Source organism: Suncus etruscus, chromosome 4, assembly GCF_024139225.1.
Source record: "Suncus etruscus isolate mSunEtr1 chromosome 4, mSunEtr1.pri.cur, whole genome shotgun sequence".
Taxonomy (NCBI): Eukaryota; Metazoa; Chordata; class Mammalia; order Eulipotyphla; family Soricidae; genus Suncus; species Suncus etruscus.
The window spans coordinates 159,453,024-159,477,381 of NC_064851.1; the positions used below are offsets into that span (position 1 = coordinate 159,453,024).

A 24,358-nucleotide genomic window follows, 5' to 3' on the forward strand; every position below is an offset into this window, starting at 1 on the left:
TTTCCCCGTGGGGCTCTAGAACGTCGCGCGAAAAGACCGGAAGTGAAGCGGCCCGAGTAGACGTTCTACCTTCCACCGCGCCGCTCTCTATTGCCCTTTGTCCTCCAACCTCCCCGGGCTCTGGCCCGCGGCCCGGTTGCTAGGCGGAAGCGGGCGTGGCGGCGTGGCGGCGGCGGGAGCAGCGGCGGCTGCTGGCCGGGGCGTTGGAAAAGCGGCACGGCGGGCGGCAAAAGGTTTCCAGCGGGGTCCCCGGGTGTCAGGGCACCTGAGGCCTCCTTGGACCAGGAGCACCCGCCTGCAGCGGGGGGCGGGCGTGGGGACCCCGAGTGACCCGCTGTCACCCCTCTTTTCTTCCCCCCCCCCCCCCCAGGAGGTGCCCTGCAGACCATTGCCCGTCGCCATGGTCTCCAAGTCGGACCAGCTGCTCATCGTGGTGTCCATCCTGGAAGGTGAGCGCCTGGGCAGAAGGGGCTTGCTCTGGGGAGGCAGGCAGAGGGGTGACAGCTAGCTGGGGTTGCGCAAAATTGGGGAGAGCAACATAAGAACCCCGATTGGGCTGCATGGTGGGGTGGGTAGCGTGGAGATGGACAGCAGGCTTGTGGAGGAGGAGAATTGGGGGCCTCGGGGAATGAGGGAGGGCTTGCTGCAGGAGATGGCGGGTACAGGCTGCTGGGGTGCTTGGAGACTTGTCAGGCGACCAAGGCAAGGCTGACACTTAAGTGGAGTCCTTCCAAGTAGCTGTCTCCCTAGGCTCCTACCTATTTACTCAGCCCTTGCCCCTCCTGGAGGTGTTCTGTTGGAGCCCCTCGTCTGGGAGAGGGCCCACCAGGTGGACAAGAGACATTGTGTGCCTCTTTTCTGACTTTGGAATCTGGCACCGTTTGGGATGTTTAAACTGTGGTGTAACTCGTGAGAGTGTTTGTTTTCAAGTTTGACCGGAGAGATAAGCACAAGCAGTGTTAAAGGCATTTAAAATTGTGTGTGCCTTGCATGTGGTTGACCCAGGTTCCATTCTCTAAGCACCACATATGGTCCAGGAGTGATTCCTGAACGTAGCTGCACGTGGCTCCCCCAAACAAATAAATGTTTGCATTTAGGATTGAGAACCCCCTCATAATCAAGTTCATACATGTAGCGTGGCTTTGGAGTTATCTTGAGAGCCTGGGAAGCAACCTGCATTTTTAAATAGTAGAGTGGTTTTTGGACAGGTTAGTAGCCAGTGACGTTCTGGGACAGGAGAGGAAAGCCAGAGCTGCCCTTGGGTGTTTCCACATTATACCTCCACTTCTGGTTTCTCCTTCCACATAGTTTATGTTTGCTATGGTTGGGGTTTGCATGCATGTGAACCAACCCTGCTCTGGCCTCAACCTGGCCTGGGGTTACTGTCATTCTGGGTTCCCTCTCATTCTCCAACTTCAGAATGGGGTGTTGATTTTCTTTTCTGTAGTCAGTCGGTGCTCCACACAAACCCATTATAGAGCGAGTTATCCTGGATTGGAGTCCTTGTTATCTATCTTTTTTATTTTATTTTATTTTTTTGGTTTTTGGGCCGCACCTGGTGACACTCAGGGGTTACACCTCTATGCGCTCAGAAATCGCTGTGGCTTCGGGGACCATATGGGACGCCGACCACCGACCATCCTGGACCGGTTGTGTGCGAGGCAAACACCCTACCACCTGTGCTATTGCTCTGGCCCCTACCTCTTTTATTTTAGTAGTGTTTAGTAGTATTTTGGTCTGGTTTCTAGGTTTTTCTCCCCTGAAAACATGCACAGTTCACATTACTCTTCCGGAGTAATATTGCTGAATAATATATTGCAAACTTAATTTTTCTGAAAGCCTTTGATTTACCTGAATGTGGTAGATCCCTCTTCTGCTCTGTTTCCAGCCACATTGTACCAAGCTGTTTTCTTACCTGCACTACTACAAAGAAAACGGGGGGGAACTTCTACTTTGAGCACCATTTGGATTCTGTACTGGTTTCTGAAGAGGAAAAAGAGGGGCTCCAGTTTTTCCTGAGTATTTTCCAAGGTTCATCTTTTTCAAAGCACGCATTGTCTTTGGGAGGAAACAGTCGTCCTGCTTTTTCTCATCCTGTCCTCTGTTCACAAGCTTACTGTGGTAACGTTATAGTTAGGAGAGTCTGATTGGGAATAGACTTTATTGACTTACTTAAAAATCATTGAAGGGGCCGGAGTGATAACACAGAGGTAGGGCGTTTGCCTTGCATGCAGAAGGATGGTGGTTTGAATCCCGGCATCCAATATGGTCCCCTGAGCCTGCTGGGGGTGATTTCTGAGCGTAGAGCCAGGAGTAGCCCCTGAGTGCTGCCGGGTGTGACCCAAAAAACAAACAAAAAGAAAAATCATTTGGAGGTCTCATGCGCTTTATTTTATTGTTTTGTTTTGTTTTGGTTTGGTTTTTGGGTAACATCTGACTGGGCTTGGGTAACTCCTGGCTCAGAAATCGTACTCAGAAATCACTCCTGGCAGACTTGGGGGACCATATGGGATGCCAGGATTCAAATCAACGTCCATCCTGAATCGGCTACTTGCAAGGCAGATGCCCTACCATTGTGGTAGGGTATCTCTCCGGACCCTATTTTAGTTTTTCAGTTTTTGGGTCACACCTGGCGGCCCTCAGGGGTTACTCTTGGCTCTACACTCAGAAATCACTCCTGGCAAGCTCGGGGAACCATATGGGATGCTGGGATTCGAACCACCATCCTTCTGCATGCAAGGCCTTACCTCCAAGCTATCTCTCCAGCCCACACTTTTATCTTTAAATATTACTGAGAAAGTGTCACTCAGAGTGTGAGCCAAAGACAAAAGTATTGACACGACTTTGGGATCTTACCAGAAATGTAAACTCATAGGTCCCACCCTAGACCACCTTAATGTAGTTTATAGGCTAAAGGAAACATTTTTAAAATGCATGCTAAATGATTATACTTCCTTGTTCTATAATCCTGATCAACTCATGTTGTTTTCCTTTTCCAGGGCGTCATTTTCCCAAACGTCCAAAGCATATGCTCGTCGTAGAAGCAAAGTTTGATGGAGAACAGTTGGCTACTGATCCTGTGGATCACACAGACCAGCCTGAATTTGCTACTGAGTTAGCCTGGGAAATCGACAGGAAGGCACTTCATCAACACCGGTGATCATCACTTTCAATTTTATTTTTTTTCCTAAGTTATAAATTAGTAAATAAATAAGCATCTCTTATTAGATTGTAAAAATGTTTTAATTTATTTTTTAATGTGTCAGGAAATAAGTACTTTGCAATAATCATTTATACATCAGAACTACCTTAGGGACTGTTTATTCTCCCATATTGCAGATTAGAAAACTACATAAGAGGGGCCAGAGTGATAGCACAGCGGCAGGGTGTTTGCCTTGCACGCGGCCAACCTGGGATGGATCTGGGTTTGATCCCAGCATTCCATTTGGTCCCCGAGCCTGCCAGGAGTGACTCCTGAACACTGCCGGGTTTGGCCCAGAAACCAAAATAAATAAAATGCATAATATTAAAAAATTAGTCATTATTTTTTCTGTTAGTCAGCTTGTAGATTTTATTTGAAGAGGGGATAATACATTTTTAGAGAATATCAAATGTATTTCCTTTCAATGATTTCTGGAATAGCTGCTATGAGATGCTAGTCGTGGCATTAGTGGCCTTGTCTATACTTGGGTTTCTTTTGTTTTTTTTTTGGGCCACACCTGGTGACACTCAGGTTATTCCTGGCTATGTGCTCAGAAATCACTCCTGGCTTGGGGGACCATATGGGACACCTGGGGATCGAACCACGGTCCATCCTAGGCTAGCGCCGGCAAGGCAGATGTGTTACCGCTCCGCCCCACTGGTCTGGCCCAGTGTTAATGCCAAGAAAAATACAGATAAGTTGAAAATGTAAATGATAATTTTATGCCAAGAATAGGTTTCATAGACATTTTTTTGTTGTTGTTTTGTTTTTTGGTTTTTGGGTGGGTCACACCTGGCAGTGTTCAGGAGTTAATCCTAGCTCTGCGCTCTGAAATCTCCCCTGGCAGGTATGGGGGACCATATGGGATGCCGGGATTTGAACCACCATTTGTCCTGAATTGGCTGCACGCAAGGCAAACACCCTACTGCTGTGCTATCTCTCCAGCCCCTCTTTTTTATTTATCTATCTATCTATTTATTTATTTATTTATTTGTTTGTTTGTTTGTTTGTTTATGTTTTTGGGCCACACCCGGCGTTGCTTAGGGTGTTACTCCTGGCTGTGTGCACAGAAATAGCTCCTGGCAGGCACGGGGGACCATATGGGACACCAGGATTTGAACCAACCACCTTTGGTCTTGGATTGGCTGCTTTCAAGGCAAATGCCGCTGTGCTATCTCTCCGGGCCCCCGGCCCCTCTTTTAAACTTTATCTACTGATTGATTGATTGATTGATTGATTGATTGGTTTTTGGGCCATACCCGTCGGTGCTCAGGGAAATTCCTGCCTCTGCACTCAGAAATTGCCCATAGCAGGTTAGGGGACCATATGGGATGCTGGGATTCAAACCACCATTTGTCCTAAACAGCTGCATGCAAGGCAAACGCCCTACCACCGTGCTATCTCTCTGGCCCCTCATAGATGTTCTTCGTAGAAGTTTTGGTAGAATCTAATAAGCTTACTGCTTGAGCCAGTATAGGGTTCAGATCTTAAAACAACCCATACTTTTTTGTTTGTTTGTTATTGGGCTACATTCAGTAGCACTCAGGGTTTAATCTCATCTCTGTGCTCAGAAACCATTTCTAGCAGACTTGGGGAAACCATACAGGATGCAACATTGAACCTGGGTTGGTCACAGACAAGGCAAGCACCCTTCCCACTGCTCCAGCCCCCTATGCTCTTTTTTAAAAAGAGTCAATGTATGTCATTTTATCCAATATTTCCATAGATTACATTAGTATGGCTCTAATTTTTGTATTTTTTGACTTTAAGATGTTTAATTTATCATTTTTTAGGTACAAAAAGAACTATAAACAAAGTATTTTTTCTGTATGTGAGTATAAGAGCAACAATTTAAAGTCATTCTTGAGGATTCAAGGTTTTTTTCACTTTGAGTTTTATATATTACAGAAACATTGATAGAGATGACAGCTCTTCTTAGATAAGATTTTGGTCATGTATATTATTTCGTTGGTATATAGACAGGTAGACATAATTAGTAATTTAGCTTAGCTGCTGTTATTTTTCCTGCATGGTACTGGGAATTAAACCCAGTGTGTCCTATTTACATGGCAAGCTATACTCCCAGCCTGTCACTTCTTTAGAAAATACAAAACGTATAACTTAACAAGAAAAAAATAATCTTCAGAGTGGGAAACTATTTTCTTCAAGAATAGAAAGTTCAGTATTAACCCAAAGTTTTTTTTATGAATTGCATAATTTGTTTTCTTAAAGACTACAACGTACTCCAATCAAACTCCAGTGTTTTGCCTTGGATCCCTTATCTTCTACCAAAGAAACAATAGGTTACATTGTTCTGGACTTAAGAACTGCCCAAGAAACAAAGCAGGTACTGCTCTTCAATGTTTCTTTATTGATTTCGGGTGCTGATTGTTCTTCCAGTAGCTGCTGGATTGAGGGGCAGGGTGAGGAATACTAACTGCTCTGAATAGGTTTGAATCAGTGGAGCAGTGCCTATGTATGAATATGTGGAAGAAAATACTGTTTAGTCTTTCCTAGTCTACATTCTAAACCAGAGAACTTTTCTTTTGCACTTAAACTGTGTCCAGGTTGCAAACATTTTGGGACTTAGCAGACTCTTCAAACTTTGCATTCCCAGGTGATTCTTTCCCAGTGCTCCTTGCTTCAGTCAACTGCCACCTCTCATTCCTTCCACTTCTGCAGGTTAGAAAACCACATGCTTGCTGAGCATCTTCCTTTTCTTGCCTTCATAGGAACCTTTTTCAGCTATTTTTCTCCATCGAATCAACTACTGTTCTGATGTCAATTTTACCACTTTTGTTACTGACCTTGACGTTCATAGTAGCCTTCTAATTAAATCTCTATATCCAGCTCTTTGCAATGCCTCATATGGTAGCCAGGAAGGGAACTTTCTAAAAATCTTATGAAAACAGACCTTCATACAGCAAGAACAAGAATATTCAGGTTCCTCAGTCCTATGTTTCTTTTATTTATTTAATTATTTATTTTTTGGTTCACACCTGGTGGCGCTCAGGGTTACTCCTGGTTCTGTGCTCAGAAATCACTCCTGGCAGGCTCGGGAGACTATATGCGATGCCTGGATTCGAACCACCATCAGTCCTGGGTACGCTGCGTGCAAAGACAACGCCCTACTGTTGTGCTATCTCTCTGGCCCTGATGTTTCTTATTCCTTTTTTTGGGGGGCCACACATAGTGGCGCTCAGGGGTTACTTCTGGCTATGTGCTCAGAAATTGTTCCTGACTTGGGGGACCATATGGAATGCTGGGGAATCAAACCATGGTTCGTCCTAGGTTAATGCGTGCAAAGCAAACACCCTACCACTTGTGCCACCACTCCAGCCCCTATGTTTCTTATTCTTAAAAATGTTTCTGCTTAGGTCTTTTTGTTTTGTTTTGATTTTTGGGTCACACCTGGTAGCTCTCGGGTCACTCCTGGCTCTACGCTCAGAAATTGCTCCTGGCAGGCTCAAGGGAACATATGGGATGCTGGGATTCGAACCACAGTCCTCCTGCATGCAAGGCAAACACCCTACCTCCATACTATTTCTCTGGCCCCTGCTTAGGTCTTTTTAAGTATCTCAACCTCTTTGTACCTTACTGACTTTAGAAATGCTGAGTTTCATCTTTCTGTGTTTTATTTGTTTTGTAAAAATTTCAAAAGAAAACTTTTTTTTTTAATTTTTGTATTCAATTTACTATTATTTTTTAAAAACTGGGCATGGAATTTGAACCTCTTGTGGTTGCTTTGGGGTCACTCCTGCTGTAGTGCTGGAGCACCATTGAGGTGCTCTAGCTTTTATTGGGTGGAAGTGGGGTTTGGGCTACACTTTGAAGTTCTCAGAGCTAGTCCTGACTCTGTGTTTACAGATCACTTTTGGGGGAGTTGGGGGACTGTATGCAGTGTTGGGGATCTGAACCCAATGTCCTAGCTCTCTGCTCTTTCTAGTCTTTGACTCCACATTCCAGCCATCTCCCTAACCCTTGATTTGAATCTGATACTTGGGTTTTGTAAAGAGAAATTCACTTGTCACTAATATTGTTAACCTCAAACTTGTAAATGAACTTGGCATTTCTCAGTTGTCAGTTATTCATGGAATTATTCAAAAGAAATTCATTTTAGTCCTCAGTGTATTTATCTAAAAGAGTACTTTTTTTTGTTGCTGTTCATCCTTAGATGCTCATTATTTCACTGACCCTTAGTCTAAAAAGAAGGTTTCCTTCTTCAGTCTTACACCTTGAACCCAGGCCATGATCATGCAAAAGTACTGAAAACTACAGAAAGTATATGTGGAACCTTTGAGAACATTTCCCATTAGTATTTATTTCTTACTAACCACAAAAAGTGTTTTATTTTTCTCTAGGCACCAAAATGGTACCAGTTGCTGAGTAATAAATACACCAAATTCAAGTCAGAAATAGAGATTAGCATTGCTTTGGAAACAGATACAAAGGCACCAGTGGATAGTTTTAAAGCAAAGGGAGCCCCGCCTCGAGATGGAAAAGGTTGGTGCATCATCTCTAAAGACACTTCTGAGAAGTTTCACGTCTGGACTGGGACTTCAAAAAGGGGAGGATATTATAGGGAGAAGTTTCAGGAGTCTAAGCAGAATTTATGACAAATATTATGTCATTGTTATACATGGAACAGTTATAGCTCTTAGTTCTCTTCACAAAACTTAGACTTTCTTTTCATTTTATATATGTGTATCTATGAACAAAATAGAATTATTATTGTTTTTATAAACTGCCTTTCGAGAACATTTTCTCCATAAGTTTAGGAAAACTAAAAATGATTAATTACGCCATTTTCCATAAGCTTAGTTTTACAAGCTCTATATAATTCTTTAGTTGATAAACTTAATTTTTATTTACTTATTTTTTGCTTTGTTTTGTTTTGTTTTGGGGCCACAGTAACTCAGGAGTTACTCCCGGCCTCACGCTCATAAATTGCTCCCTTGCATGGATGCTGGGGATTGAACTGAGGTCCATCCTGGATCAACAGCATGCAAGGCAAATGCCTTACCGCTGCACTATCACTCTGACCCCTGATAAACTTAATTTTTAAAATTTAATTTTATTGTTTCCCTTTGATTGTTGCATCTGTTGGATTGTGGTGATGACTGGGGTGATGCATGCCTCTAGTGGTTGTGTTCATGTACTTGGCCCAGTGCTCTGACCGTTGTATACCTTCAAAGCTGCACACTTTCAATCATGGGGATTGAGCATATGGCCCCCAGCCTGACAGAGATGATTTCAGAGTGCAAAGCCAGGGGTAACCCCTGAGCACTGCTGGGTGTGATCCAAAAGCCAACCAATCAATCAAGTTTAAAAAATAAAAATAGAAGTTATTATCATACCCATAAATTTTCTCTATTACTTCTAGGAGTTAAATATCTGTTTTGAGTTCATTTCTATTTTTAAGTGTAAGGCCTGCCTACGCTAATTTGATCTTTTCTATAAAGATACGCAGTTGTTCTAGTACTTGTAAAGGCTGTCTTTGCACCACTGAATTGCTTCTTTGGTTTTGGTAATGTACTTGAGCTGCTCAGGAGTTAATCCTGGCTCAGCACTCAGGGGTCATTCCTGGCATTGCTCTGGGAACCATTAGGATGCTGTGGATTGAACCTGGGTTGGTAGCATGCATGCCAACACCTTACTCACTGTACTGTTTCTCTGGCCCCACCTTCTTTTTTTGTTAGTGGTCATTTGATTGTAATTTTATAGGTGTTTCTGAACTCCTTTCTGTTTTCACCAGTACTTCAGAGTCTTTTTTTTTTAATAGTCTTGATTATTGAAGTTTCATAGTAAGTTTTGAACTAGAGTGATGCCAGTCATTTGGCATTGTATTGAAACAGTATCATTTACTTTCAGAATCCTTTATTGTCTCATGGCAAACTTGAATGTGGTTTAATTGTGTTTTTCTCCATCAAGTTCCTGCCAGCCTTTCTGGACTTGATCCCAAGGACATTGTGGCTGTGCTGAATGAGGAAGGAGGCTTCCATCAGATAGGAGCAGCCGACCGTTGTACTGACTTCTTCATTATGTCAGTGACCATAGCATTCGCCACCCAACTGGAGCAGGTGAGACTGCTGAAGTCAGGGGTTCGTGAAGAACTGGTATTTTTCAAATTTAATTTTAAGAAAATTCTGAAGTTGACTTACAACCAAAAAAACCCAAACTTATTAAGCATTTTAAGAAATGTTTCTTCCTCAGGGTGTTCCTATTTCAAGGTACTTTTGGAGAAATATGCAATATTGAGAAGACCATGTCAGTCATATATTACTACTAAGAACTGCCTTAAACTTAGGTTAGCAAACAACAGGAGTGTCAGTGTATTGCCATTTATGCCTCTCCCTGTGTCTTGGGGCGACATGGGCTGCTCCTGGCTGAGGAACATGAGACTTGAAGATGGCACCATTTTTGTTGTTAACTGTGCAAGTTTTGTCTGAGAAGATGCCTGACCCTCAAGGTGAGAAGAAATAGCCAAACTGCAGAAACAACTCTGGGAATGGACCGGCTGAAGTGTCCAGGAACTTCTTACCCTGCACAGCCAGTAAAATGTATAGGGAGGCTCAAGACTCCTTGGAAACTCTCAGGAAGCAGCTTGGTGTCTCAGTAACGGCTGGCACTAAAGTATTCCTTTTTTTTTTTTTTTATTAGGAACAAGTTGAGTCCCTTGACAATACATTGGTCTGTAGTAATTGAGGCAGATTAATATTTTTATAGAGAAGATGACTTTTTATTCAAAAATAGTTATCAGGATATCCACTTTCTTAGACGTATAGAATTTCTACATTGGTTTTTATTCATAAATGATAGTTACCTGGGCTGGAGCAATAGCCAGTGGTAGGGCTTTTGCCTTGCAAGCGGCTGACTGAGGACAGACCTGGGTTCTATCCCCAGCATCCCATATGGTCCCCTGAGCCAGGAGCGATTTTTGAGCACATAGCCAAGAGCAACCCCTGAGCGTCAAGGGGTTTGGCCCAAAAAAAACAAAAAACAAAAACAAAAAAAATTACCACATACATACCCATCTTGCAAGATTTGCCTCAGAAAGTTTCAGGATATATGTTTAACTTTTTCAGACTGAATGCATGCTAATCCAAAAAGTACTTTTATGTGTTCTTTGAGATTTAATCTTACATTTGCAGGAGAGGGAGGGTTTTTGTGACATTCTGCATTGTTTGTGTGTCCTACTCCTGACTGCTCCGGAGTGACCCCTAGTGGTTCAAACTTGGTTTTAATGTTGGAATTTTTTAGTTTTATTTGTATCTATGATGGGGAAGGTGATGGCTGAGAAGTAGGAAAAGCTCAGTGTATTCATTATAGTGTTACCAGTGCTGACTTGTTGGGAAGCAGCCCTGTGGGAGAATTTTTGTTTTTCTCAGCCTCTGACAGATTCCATTTCCCATCAGCAGTTGTCCTCACAGTCTACACCTCTGGGTTGAGGCTCGATGACTACATTAAACTGATGAAGGAGAAGGGATTCACCTGGTTTAGCTGCTTCAGGCTTAAAATACTAATACTTGGTCTTGTTTGTCCTAGTGCTCAGATTCTGCTAGTCTAACTACAGTTGCTCGCGTCTGCCTGCAAGGTAGGCTGTGATTTCTACAGTTGTGTTCCTTGTGTTGGGTCAGGTTTTCTTGCAGTAGTAGCTGCTAGTATGCACTGCACAACTTCATTTTTATTCACCGATGGGTCCCTCCTCTGGATCCTGTTCCACACTACTGTTTCATCTTTCATGGTACAAATGCATATGTTCAAGCTGTAAGTGGATGAGGTTTGTGCAGTACTCAGTTAATTTCTGATTGTACTTTGGTACAAGAGAAGCTTGTATTCTAAAGGAAGCTTTGCATGTCAAAACTACTCTGCCAAAATGCTGGAAACCATGGTGTCTGCAGCCTGGAATCTGGCCAAATAGTAAGGCCTTGTTTGTGTTCTTAAACCATCCTTACATCTGTGAAAGAAATTCTACTTGGAATTTTTAATATCCTGTTTCATTCAGATTGGCCAGATTTTGTTGAGTATCTTTGATGCTCATCAAGGATATTGGCTTGTAGTCTTTTAAACTTTTGTTGTCAGGGGTGGAGTGGGGATCACACACTTTGTTCAGTGCCAGGGATTGAATTTGTGACTTGTGCTCTCTGCACAGAACTCTCTCTTCACCTCATTCTGTTGTTGATTCTTTCCCATTGTGATTATGGTTACTGTATTCTCTAGCTCTTTGACTTCTTTGGACTTTGCTCTAGTAGTTTGTTATTGTTCTGCATTGCTTTCTTCAATTCACTGAGCTTTTGCTTTGAAGTTTTTTCAGTTAGTTTACATAGCTCTATTGTTTTAGAAATTATTCTCAGGATATTGTCTTGATTCTGTGGTGTCTTTGAGTTCTTGCATCTCTTTCTCATTGTGGACCTGCTGATCAATTCATTGGGTCTTTTTTGTGGGATAGTGGCCTCTATTTGGGGGCTGATTAGATCTACAGGATGACCTAAGAATTCAGTCACAGTGTCTTGCCCCCTGTCTGTGCGAAATGCAAGGAGGCTTGGCAGTGACTGAGGAACTCATAATTAGGAGTGTCTGATGATGGCTGTGATGGTGAAGTTGAGTAGACTTGGGGTGCCCTGTGGTACATATGCGAGTAGGTCTGACAACATTTTCCTCTCCCAGTTGTGGAGCCAAATGGTAGGGATTTGTGCTCATGAGTGCCTGACATCAGCTGTAGTACCAGAATCGAGCAGGCCATGGTAGGGACTGAGGAGCAATCAGTTACAATTGTTGGTCACTACTGTCAGTCACAGCTGCAACGGTGCCATAGGTACTTGGGCTATGGCACTGATAGAAAGTACGTACAGGGTGATTTTGAGAGCTCGTTGGGCCATTGAACACTCTGAGGCTTGAAGAAAACAGTCTAGAGAGGATCATAGCTCATCTGTGTGACAAGCAGAGCATGTTGCAAGTTAGAGGCACTTTTGTGCCAGTTAGAGTGGTCCTGAGGAGCAGCATCCTGGTGTGCTCAGCAGTGTCATGCCTGAAGGTGCTGGATCAGTGACTGAGGGTCTCTGGGTCATGTGTGTTAGCAGTCATTCTGTTGGGTTGCTCTAAAGCAAGGGTGGCGAACAAGTTTGACACAAAGAGCCAAAATTTTAAACTGTGAGAGTCAGAGAGCCACACCACGCAGTGATCTGCCAAAGCAGACAAACACTCACACAAAAGCATATAATTTTAACAATAATTTATGAAACACATATTGCATTTTGCCATTTTGAGTGAGGGTCAAAATCCTGCAGTGATGGTGAAGGTGTGCTGCGTCCTCCACACTAAGAACTAACGGCAAGATGTGACCCAACATGTGACACCCGGGTCACCCCGCTTGCTGGCCCGTGCAGTTGCTTCCAAGGGATGGGAGATGGGAGGACAGAGCCTGGGGACGGGACTCCGTGCTCGGAGATCTCTCCTCAGAGGTCCCTCAGAAGCAGCAGAACAAAATCCAAACTTGGCAAAAAGCCACAGTATACAAAATGATGATCAGAGGCAAATAGCCGCATTCATTTTGGCCAGGAGCCACATGCGGCTCCAGAGCCACGTGTTCGCCACTCCTGCTAAAGAAAGGCTGCTCATGGAGCTGGTTACAGACAGCATTCAGTCAGGGGCTGCCCAGCAAGATGGCTGGAGTAGACTAACCAGGAAGCCTAGGAGACAGCAGCGCCTTCTTGCCAAGTGGCTCTGCTTTGGGAAGGCCTCAGATGCTTCCTTAGAGTTGCAGGTTGTTGCATGTGGGTGGGCTGATCTAGGCTTGGGCATTTTTCGCCAGTCTTAGTCCCTGTCTAGCTCAGCTCCTGGGGCCTTTTCTATAGAGCCAGCTCCAGACTGGCTTGCACCACTGCTACTGCTGTCAGCAAGATCCATAGCACTAGGATGGTGCCTGCCAGCAGTTCCAGCCCTATGTGGGGTTTTTCTTTATTTGGGGGTTTGGGGGAGACACATCTTGTGGTGCTTGAGGAATTGTGTGTTGCTGGAGATCAAACAAACTCAGGATTCCTTGGGTTTGTTGAGACAACTTTGAGTTGTGTCTTCCTGATTCCCCCACTTTTTGGGGGCACAGTATGTGATGCTAGTACTTTGGGGACCCCATGGAGCAGGGACAAGCCTGGGTGGGGCCTGAGGCTTGAGGGCCTCAGATACATAGGTATGAACTTTATTTACTCCTGAGAATTTCTTGCCTCCTGTTACTATTTTCTATAAACAATTGTGGGTGTGGGTACCTGGTGTTTGTTCATCTCACCCTTGGAAATCTCTTGCCATTGCAGCTGCGTGCTCTGGGGTGCGAATATTTTTGTCAAGGGTATCCCAATCTCCATTTGGATACTGTCCTTTTCATCCCTACTTGCAGAGTCTGTATTTTTTCAGGTTTCAAATTGGTATCTGTTGTAGCGTGATTCATGTTTCAGGCTAGGTTTGCTATGTTTTGTGACAGATATAAAAACAGATTCTCGGGCCGGAGCTATAGTACAGAGTTAGGGTGTTTGCCTTGCACACGGTCGATCCAGGACAGACCTTGATTCAATCCCTGACGTCCCATATTGTCCCCCAAGCCAGGAGCTGTTTCTGAGCAGCGCGTAGCCAGGAGTAAACCCTGAGCGTCACAGGGTGTGGCCCAAAAAGCATAAATATATAAAAACAGATTCTCCTTATTTGACCATCTTGTTTATTTTTTAATTTCCCTGTTTGGCCATCCTAGGAAAATTAATTAATAAAATTATATTTCAAATTTGTATTATTTTATATACCATGGTTTATAATACACAATCCAACACCACCCCCTCATCCAGAGTGTCCACTTCCTTCTACCACTGCCCCATAACTCCCAACCTAATCCCCTCATCACGTTTACCTAGACTTCCTGCTGAAGGCCAACTCTCAAGTCAGTCATCTTTTATACCTAACCATTTGTCTTAGGTTACTTTCATGTCTTTTTTTTATATGTCACTAATTTTAGCTATATCACTATGTACTATATAGCCTTATTTTAGTAGCTCCTATTGATGGATGAGTTAGTTTATAATACAGTTGATTACTATATTCCTAGCAAAGTTAGGGTTTCTTATACAATAGTTCCATTTTATAAGGTAGAACCCCATGTTTTAGATATATATAGCTATGAAATAGTAACATTGAGAAGAAATTCTCACTGTATAAAAGTCATCCTTTTACAATTGCTAATTTATGGTGTCCCCAATTCGATAAGTGATTAAGTAGGTTATTTTTTATTTTTTAAGCAAAAAGCCTGAAAAAAGCTATTACATAAAGAAACCTGAAATAAAAAATTGGGCGGGGGAATGAGGTTTGGGACACATCCAGCAATGCTCAGGACTTACTCTTTGCAGTGATCAGGGGACCATATGTAGTGCCGGGGAATTAAACCCATATCATTCACTTGCAAGGCAAGCACCCTATCGGAACGATAATACTATCATCCTGGCCCCTGTAATAAGATTTTTTCAAATACCTTTTCTAATTTATGAAAGGAGTGGTGGGATAAAATGATAACAGATTTGTGAAGAGAAAAGCTCATTTAAAAGACCTTTTCTTACAGCCCAAGAACAGTTGACTGGATAAAGAAACCATGGTACATATACACAATGGGATATTTTTCTGTTGTAAGTGAAGATGAAATCATGCAATTTTCTGCTACATGGATGGATCTGGAGAGTATCCTGCTGAGTGAAGCTAGTCACGGGAGAGGGGCAGACACAAAATCTCTTGTGTGCATGTTATAAAGAAACTCATTGGCAAATAACAAATGCTCCAAGGCAAGAGAAATGAGCAGGAGAATGTTCTTCAGTAGGAAGCCTGCCACTGGGGTGGGGGATAAGTCAGGGAAGGGAACACTAAGGACAGTGGGGAAGGAGGCAAGTACCTGCAATAGAGGCAGCCTGGGGAGTTGAGGTGGGGTAGAATGTTGTAGGAGGGAAATGGGAGACATTGGTGGAGGGAAGTAGACACTGGAGGAGGGATGGGAGTTGGAACAGTGTAGGCCTGAAATTTGATCATGATCACTGTAGTTCACAGTGATTTAAAAACAAAAACAGACCCTCTTTTTTTTCTGGTTTTTGGGTCTCACCCTGCTGCACTCAGGGGTTACTCCTGGATCTGTACTCAGAAATCGCTCCTGGCAGACTCAGGGGACCTTATGGGATGCCAGAAATTGAACCACTGCTAGTCCTGGATCGGCTGCTTGCAAGGCAAATGCCCTACCACTGCTATCTCTCAGGCTCCACTTTTTTTTTTAAAGAGCTCACATGTAAAAGAAAAAATTGAAATGTGAACTATAGTTTTTTTAAAAATCTTACTGATTTGGTTGGTTGGTTTTGGGCCACACCCAGCGATATTCAGGGATTACTCCTGGCTCTGCACTTAGAAATTGCACCTGGCAGGCTGGGGGACCACATGGGATGCCGGGAATCAAACCGGGTCTCTCCCAGGTCGACTGCATGCAAGGTAAATGCCTACCGCTATGCTATTTCTCTGGCCCCGAAATGTGAACTTCAAAATGATGCATCTTTGCAATATTTGTTTGCTTCTGTATGCTGTGTATTTAAAATAATTTTAAAATTTATTATTAATATTTAGGAGACTTCTCAAGCAGTGATTCTCTGCCTCAAACAGGCACTTCAGCACAAGGGCCTGAGCATGTGGAACTAGGGAGCCCAGGACACAGAGGTGTTGGAGTGTCCCCAAGGCCACACCCAGTGGTGCTGGGGGTTTTGGGATTGTACTCAGAGGTGTATAGGGGAGCTTCTGGTCCCAGAGATCAAATCTGTGTGGGTTGCATGCCAGACATATGCTTTAACACAGGTACTATCTTTAGCTCATTTTTTTAATCCACGATGACCGATTTACTGTGAGTGATGGCTTCTCATGCATATGATTCTAACATCACAAATGTACCCACCTCTTTTCACAAGGACCCCCAGCACCCCTTCCTTTCAAACCCCCCCCCCAATTGTGTGGATCACTTCTGCTGTCTTTTCTCTGGCCCATATCTTTAAAAATGAATCATACTAGTAGTTTCATGGTAATTTTGCAAAGATTTAGGAATACTGAAGGGTTAATTTTAGACTTTAAAATATATCATGAAAATCATAGTAAATATCTTCAGAATTTAAACATTAAAATAAAAACATGTTATTTTTTTGTTAATTTTAATAGAGAAATAACTATTTTAATTATTTTTCACTTCCATTTTATTATATGAAAGAGGTAAACATTTGTATCTGGAAATATTAGAAACGTCACAATATTATATGCAACCCCAAGTTACAACGATCCAGTGAGATTAAAAATTTAGAGAAATATGTTATTGTTTTTTTCCATTTTTTCTTTATTTAAACATCTTGATTACATAAATGATTGTGATTAGGTTTCAGTCATGTAAAGAACACCCTCTTTACCAGTGCAACATTCCCATTACCAATGTCCCAAATCTCCGTCCATCCCACCCCACCCCCACTTGTACTCCAGACAGGCTTTCCAGTTCCCTCATTCATTCACATGATTATGGTAGTTCTCTGTGTAGTTATTTCTATAGCTGCACTCACCACTCTTTGTGGTGAGCTTCATGAAGTGAGCTGGTGTTCCAGCCCTCCTCTCATTGTCTCTGAGGATTGTTACAAAAATGACTTTTATTTTTCTTAAAACCCATAAATGAGTGAGAGTATTCTGCATCTCTCTCTCTCTCCCTCTGACTTATTTCACTCAGCATGATAGATTCCATGTACATCCATGTATAGGAAAATTTCATGACTTCATCTCTCCTGACGGCTGCATAATATTCCATTGTGTATATGTACCACAGTTTCTTTAGCCATTCGTCTGTTGAAGGGCATCTTGGTTGTTTCCAGAGCCTGGCTATTGTGAATAGTGCTGCAATAAATATAGGTGTGAGAAAGGGGTTTTTGTATTGTATTCTTGTGTTCTTAGGGTATATCCCTGGGACTGGAATAGCTGGGTCGAATGGGAGCTCAATTTCTAGATTTTGGAGGAATCTCCATATCGCTTTCCATAGAGGTTGGACTAGACCGCATTCCCACCAGCAGTGGATAAGAGTTCCTTTCTCTTCACATCCCTGCCAGCACTGATTGTTTGTGATGTGCATCAATCTCTGTGGTGTGAGGTGGTATCTCATTGTTGTTTTGATTGGCATCTCCCTGATGATTATAAAAACATGTTTAATTCATTAGGAAGTAATGTGTTTTCTTTTTCTTTTTCCTTAACTGTTTAGTTAATCCCATGTACCATGAAACTTCCAGAAAGACAGCCTGAGTTTTTCTTCTACTATTCTTTACTGGGAAATGATGTTACAAATGAACCCTTCAATGATTTAATCAACCCCAACTTTGAGCCAGAGAGAGCATCTGTTCGAATACGTAGCAGTGTTGAAATTCTTCGTTTTTATCTGGCTATTCAGTCTAAAATTCAGGTAAGTAGTTTAGTGATTTAAACTGGCAGTACTTTAAACATCTGAGTGGTAAGTAAGTGACTTTTTTTTTTAGTAGTGAGGTCATTTTTAGTTTTATAGGAATTATTATGACCAGTAAAGTTGGAAAACATAACAGTTTAACTGAGAATTTTAGGAGATCATATACTTTAACTAATTATCGAGGAAATAGGTATAAACTAATTTTAAATTGAATTCAGCTTATTGGAGTTCTTTTGTTTTTGAGCCAGACCTGGTGGTGCTCAGGATTGGCTCTGTTCAGGAATAATCCCTGGCAGGCTGAAGGCAGAGTTGGGAGTGGGGACACAGAGGGCCAGAACGGGATGTCTGGTTTCCCTGGTCCACCTCATGAGAGGCAAAAGCCCTACCCACTGTGCCTTTGTGCTATCCAACCCCTGGATTCAACTGTACTGATAGTTCTGTCTTTTATGAAAATTGTTTTTATTTGGACTGAAATGGAGTCATAAAATGACAGGTCATTCTTTTGTATAAAATAAAACATTAGACTGAATATTAGGCTAGAAGTGAGCAGAGGCATTTTAATTAAACTAAAATTTTAGAAGTAGTTCTGATACATCCAAGCAAAATTGAGACTCATGATTATATCAAAAGACGAATGTAGGGACTGGAGTGATAGCACAGCCAGTAGGGCATTTGCTTGGCTGACCTGGGTTCGATTCCATATAGTCCCTGAATCCTGCCAGGAGAGATTTCTGAGTGCAGAACACAGAGTAAAAACCCTGAGCGCCACCTGGTGTGGCCCCCAAACCAAAGCAACAGCAACAACAACAACAACAACAACAACAACAACAAAAGACAAATGCAGAGGATGCACATTGGGTTTTACTCTATTGTATCAATCTTTTCCCGCAATGTTAGTCATTTAATTTTCATGGATATTAAAGTCATAAAAAATATCACCAATCTATTTAAAATACCTCACGAATTTGCATCCTGCTTTTATTTTATTATAATTTTACATAACTTAAATAATATATATTTTATATTTTATTATAATTAGAAAAATTTGGAAATAATTTTTCCTGGTAGACTGTTATAAAAAGCCATATCCTAAGAATAACTAAGAATAGCGAGCTCTGTCGTGCCTTTTGCTATACTCATCTATGTGCAGTAATAAAATAAACCTAGATTACTCTTTTTAAAAAGAAGCATACCTAATAATATTTAGACTGTTTTAGATGATTATGACATTAGACCTAAAAATATTGAAGTACCTATTTTTCTCCAAATGATGTTTGCCAACAAATATTTACATAATATACACCACAAACAAAAGTTTTTGGTAGTTTTAAATCTGATACAGTTGGATGGAGCCATAGTACACTGGGTAGGACCCTTATCTTACACACGCTAACCTGGGTTCAGTCCCTGTTATCACAGGCATGCCTTAGAGCAGAGCTAGGAGTAAACCCTGAGGATTGTCAGATGTTGCTTAAAAGCCTTCCACAAGCTTAAAAGCTCCCTGTTCTTTTAATAACAGCACAGTGTGTTAATCACAGCACTTGCCACCCCAGAAATGCTTATTTTATTTAACAATGTTAATCAATGTTAATTTAACAATGTTAGACATTGTTATTATTTTAAAGTGTAAAAAACTAGAAAAGAAAAACTCCCATAAGTATCTTATGTATCAATAAAATAAGTTGAGGTTCTTGAATTTCCAGGGCTGTGCATCTACTAATTTTTAGAACTGCTGATTTTTAGAATTGCATTTAGTGTTAAAATGGAAATAGCAAAAATGTTTTAGATACTTGTTTTTCACTTACATCAATGCTCAAAATTACATCTTGCAAATTTATAAGTAACAATAAATATTAAAATATTAGTGCTAAAGATACAAAAATGAGTGGGAACATTTGAGTATATCCACTATTGAAAGGAAAAATGAAAATAATAGCTTTATTATTGAGTTCTTGATGAACTTTGGTGTTTTTATAAAATGAAAATTATTTTTTTTTTTTTTTTTTTTTGTTTTTGGGTCACACCTGGCAGTGCTCAGGGGTTATTCCTGGCTCCAGGCTCAGAAATTGCTCCTGGCAGGCACAGGGGACCATATGGGGCGCCGGGATTATTTTTAATGCTTTTATTTATTTATTTATTTTTGTTTTTGGGGGGCAATGCCTGGCAGTGTTCAGGTGTTACTCCTGGCAGACTAGCAGGACCATATAGGATGCTGATATTGAACCCAGGTGGGCTGCCTGCAAGGACAAATACCATGCTTGCTGTACTCTTGCGTTAACCCCAAAATTTTGTGTTTTATCACCAGTTTTAATAATTGTGTAGAAATCTATTACTTAGTTACTGTAAGTCAATAAGATAAAGATCCATACAAGGAAAATATAACAGTAGGTTTAAAAACAAAATATATAAAATATAAAAAATATATAATAGTTTAAAAATAACTTTTTTTAGATTTAGATTTAAAATTATTTTAGATTTATGTGTTTAGGAGAAAGAAAATATATAGCCCAATTTTGATGTCCCCTTCATTTTAGATCCATCTCTGCTGTGGAGACCAGTCACTTGGGAGTACAGAAATACCTTTAACTGGATTACTAAAGAAGGGAAGTACAGAAATCAACCAGCATCCAGTCACAGTGGAGGGTGCATTTACCCTTGAGCCTCCAAACCGAGCCAAGCAAAAGCTCGCACCCATTCCTGTGGAGCTTGCCCCTACTGTGGGAGTCTTGGTGGCACTGCAGAGAGAAGGAGTAGACACCCAGGCAAGTAGTATGTCATTCTTGATTATTTACAAAAGTGGAATTTTAGAGGCACCTAGCAAAAGAAGTAGTAATGACTCTTCACTGACCTACATTATATGGCACCTCCTTTCTGAAAAGATCTTTCAGAGAGCACTGTAGTTTCTATTGCTGCAGTTATAAATAACTATAGCAAGGTTCTTGGGGACTGTTGTCTCCTATCTGAAAACTATCACTTCCACATGCACCCCAACTTATTGTCAGTGACTGATTGTAGTAAAAGAATTCCAATTAAAAAAACCTGGTTTTAGGGGTGGGGGGGTAAAAAAATTCGGTTTTAGACCTTGATCCTGGGTATTTTTATTAATGGGGTGTCTCTTTTGGTGTGATCTTTTGGTTCGATCTCCAGCATTAACTCTTTTTTTTTAAATATCTTTATTTAAACACCTTGATTACAAACATGATTGTGGTTAGGTTTCAGTCATGTAAAGAACACCCCTTCACCAGTGCAACATTCCCACCATCAATGTCCCAAATCTCCCTCCATCCCACCCCACCCCCACCTGTACTCCAGACAGGCTTTTCAGTTCCCTCATTCATTCACATGGTTATGATAGTTCTCAGTGTAGTTATTTCTCTAACTGCCCTCATCACTCTTTGTGGTGACCTTCACAGCATTAATTCTTGTGGTTAATTTGAACAAAAGATAAATTTTGGGTTCGTAGGTTCTCATATTTCATATTCTCTTTTAGTAACATTGGCATTTATTTCAATCCATGCTACTAAAATTTTTTATTGAACTACCATGAATTTCAAAATTCCAAAATTATTCATGATTTAGTTTTACTTATACAATGTTCCAACACCAATTTCTTCACCAGTGACCAGTACCCTCATTACTGTCCCCAGTTGATCTGTGTTTTTTGATGGTTTATGTATCTCCAGAACACATCTTAGCATCCCATTTTTGTTCCCTAAAATTTTTAAATTTTTGGGGCCGGGCGGTGGCACTAGAGGTAAGGTGCCTGCCTTACCTGCGCTAGCATTGGATGGACCACGGTTCGATCCCCCGGCATCCCATATGGTCCCCCAAGCCAGGAGCGACTTCTGAGCACGTAGCCAGGAGTAACCCCTGAGTGTCAACGGGTGTGGCCCAAAAACCAAAAAAAAAAAAAAAAAAAAAAAAAAAAATTTTTAACATTGCAATACCATTACATTTCAGGTGTAGTTCTCCTTGTCTTTTATTGTTCCTCTTTGTTGTTTCTGGCAACCACTTCCTTTGTCTTATAGCCTAGAATTTATTTTTGCTTTATTTAGTTCATCTCTTCCTTTGTTTTCTGTAAATGCCATAGATAGGTGAAATCATGGGTTTTTGTCTTTCTCCATCTGGTTTATTTGATTGAGCATGATACTCTCTGCGTCCATCCATAGTTCAAGTTGGTGCAAATGGCAGGAGTATTCCACTATGTGACTATATACCATGCCTTTATCAATCGTTGGGCACTTAGATTGTTTCCAGTTCTTGGCTTTTGTAAACAATGTTATAGTAAACATGTGAATATGGTTGGGGGGTATAAATATGCAAATTTCTGAAGACTGCATTAGTTTACATTCCCACACCAGGGTACAAGGGTTTCTTTTTCTCCCATGTTCTCTCCAACACTTATTTTTTTGTTTACTTTTTGGGCCACACCTGATGGTGGTGGTGGCGCTCAGGGATTCCTTCTGGCTCTGCACTCAGAAATTGTTAATGGCCGTCTTGGGGGGACCATATGGGATGCCAGGGATCGAACGCAGGTCCATCCTGGTTTGGCCTTCTGCAAGGCAAATGCCCTACTGCTTTGCTGTCATTCCAGCCCCTCTCCAACATTTCTTAACTTCTGCATAACAAACATCTCTAAAATTGACCTATATTTCTTGGTACTAAGTTTTTGTAATCCATTAGTTTTACTCATCTATTTGTATTATTTTTAGTTTTGTCCCACACCTGGTAATATTCAGGTTTTATTTCTGTTTCTGTGAATAGAGATCAGTCCTGAGGACATGGGAGGACAAAATATGGTGCCAGGGATTGAAATTAGGTTGACCACATGCAAGGCAGTTGCCATACTATCTCCTTGGACCCCTCTAGTATTTGAAAAACATTGCTTTTTTTAAAACCTCATTTATTCATCGTTGCTTTAGGACATGTTCTTTATACTCCAAAATTTTTGTTATTTGGATTCAGCAGGTGAATTGTTACTCCTTAGAGGATTCTGAGTTCAGTGGCCACTGTCCTGCTGTATACTCCAAATTTTTGTTGTTTCTATAAATTTCTAGCTTCAGACCATTATGATCTGAATAAATGCTTGATGTGATTTAAGTTGCTTAACAGTATTAAGACTCGTTTTATGGGGCCAGAGAGATAGCACAGCGGCGTTTGCCTTGCAAGCAGCCGATCCAGGACGTAAGGTGGTTGGTTTGAATCCCAGCATCCCATATGGTCCCCTGTGCCTGCCATGAGTCATTTATGAGCAGACAGCCAGGAGTAACCCCTGAGCACTGCTGGGTGTGGCCCAAAAAAACAAACAAAAAAAAAGACTCGTTTTATGTCGTTTTATGATCTGTCCTGAAGATTGATCCATGAGGACTTGAAAGGTGTTTTGTTGTCTTAGGGTTGAATGCAAAAATCTGTATTGTGACTCTGTGCTCTAATTTGTCATTTATGCCCATTATTTCTTTGGTGATTTTGTTTGCATATTCCTTCCACTGCTGTAAATGGGGATGTTAAAACCCCCTACTACTACTACTACTACTACTACTACTACTACTACTACTACTACTACTACTACTTAAAAACAAAACAAAATAGAACAAAAAAAAAAAAAAATAGAACAAAAAAGCCCTATTACTATTTATTGCTGTCAATTCTCCTTTTATGTTATTAATATTTGTACTATATCTTTCAGAGTTGCTATGTTGCATACATGTATATTAATAAGTTAGGTCTTGTTTTGGCTCCTTTCATATGTAATATTCATTTTTGTCTCTTGGTATCTTTTTTTGTGTGGACATCTATTTTGCTTGGTATAAGCATAGCAGTTCTGGGCTGGCGTGCTATCACAGCACGTAGGGCATTTATTTGCCTTGCATGCAGCTGACCTGGGTTCAATCCCCGGCATTCCATATAGTCCCCCAAGTCTGCTAGGAGTATCTTTTGAGAACAGAGCCACAAGTAACCACTGAGTACCAGAAGCCAAAAGAATAAAAAGAAAAAAAGGTTTGCTTGTTTGTTTGTTTGTTTTTGGTTTTTGGGCCACACCCGGTGGTGCTCGGGATTACTCCTAGCTCTGCTTTCAGAAATTACTCCTGGCAGGCTCAGTGGCCCATGTGGGATGCTGAGGCTCTGCAAGCAAGGCAAACGCCCTACAGCTGTGCTATCACTCAGTCCCAAGCAGTTCCTTTTTTAAAGTTTTGCATTGTCATGCAATAATTGTTTCTTTTAGGGGGGGGGGCACACCCAGTGACTCTCAAAGGTTACTCCTGGCTGTGCATTCAAGAATGGCTCCTGGCTTGGGGGACCATATGGGATGCCAGGGGATCGAACCACTAGGTCAGCCATGTTCAAGGCAAATGCCCTACCACTGGGCTACCACTCCAGCCCTGTTTCTATCTTTTTAAGTTTGTTTCTATCTATATAGTTTAGGTGACTTTCTTTTTTGTTGTTTTGTTTTGGGGTTACCTGGCATTGCTCAAAACTGTACTCTTGATTCTGTACACAGAGAACACTTCTGGTAAGGCTCTAGAAACCTCACATGTGGTGCTAGATCGAACCTGATTTGTTATCTTGCACACTGCACTATATTTCTGGCCCATAGGCGAATTTCTTGTTTTGTATTTTTTTTTGTACTTTTTTTGGTTTTTGGGTCACACCCGGCAGCGCTTAGGGGTTACTCCTGG

At 41.5% G+C, this 24,358-nt stretch overlaps 1 protein-coding gene across 1 annotated transcript in view; it reads left to right on the top strand.

Moving 5' to 3' along the window:
* Nucleotides 1–382: 382 nt before the first annotated feature.
* CEP120 (centrosomal protein 120) overlaps nucleotides 383–24,358 on the top strand; it is an 82,465-nt gene continuing 58,489 nt past the window's right edge. The window contains exons 1-7 of the mRNA XM_049771412.1: nucleotides 383–449; nucleotides 3,000–3,156; nucleotides 5,435–5,549; nucleotides 7,564–7,705; nucleotides 9,134–9,282; nucleotides 17,484–17,681; nucleotides 20,216–20,443. Of these exons, the coding sequence (XP_049627369.1) occupies nucleotides 401–449; nucleotides 3,000–3,156; nucleotides 5,435–5,549; nucleotides 7,564–7,705; nucleotides 9,134–9,282; nucleotides 17,484–17,681; nucleotides 20,216–20,443 (1,038 nt within the window). The 5' untranslated portion in view covers nucleotides 383–400. The remainder of the gene's footprint in view (nucleotides 450–2,999; nucleotides 3,157–5,434; nucleotides 5,550–7,563; nucleotides 7,706–9,133; nucleotides 9,283–17,483; nucleotides 17,682–20,215; nucleotides 20,444–24,358) is intronic.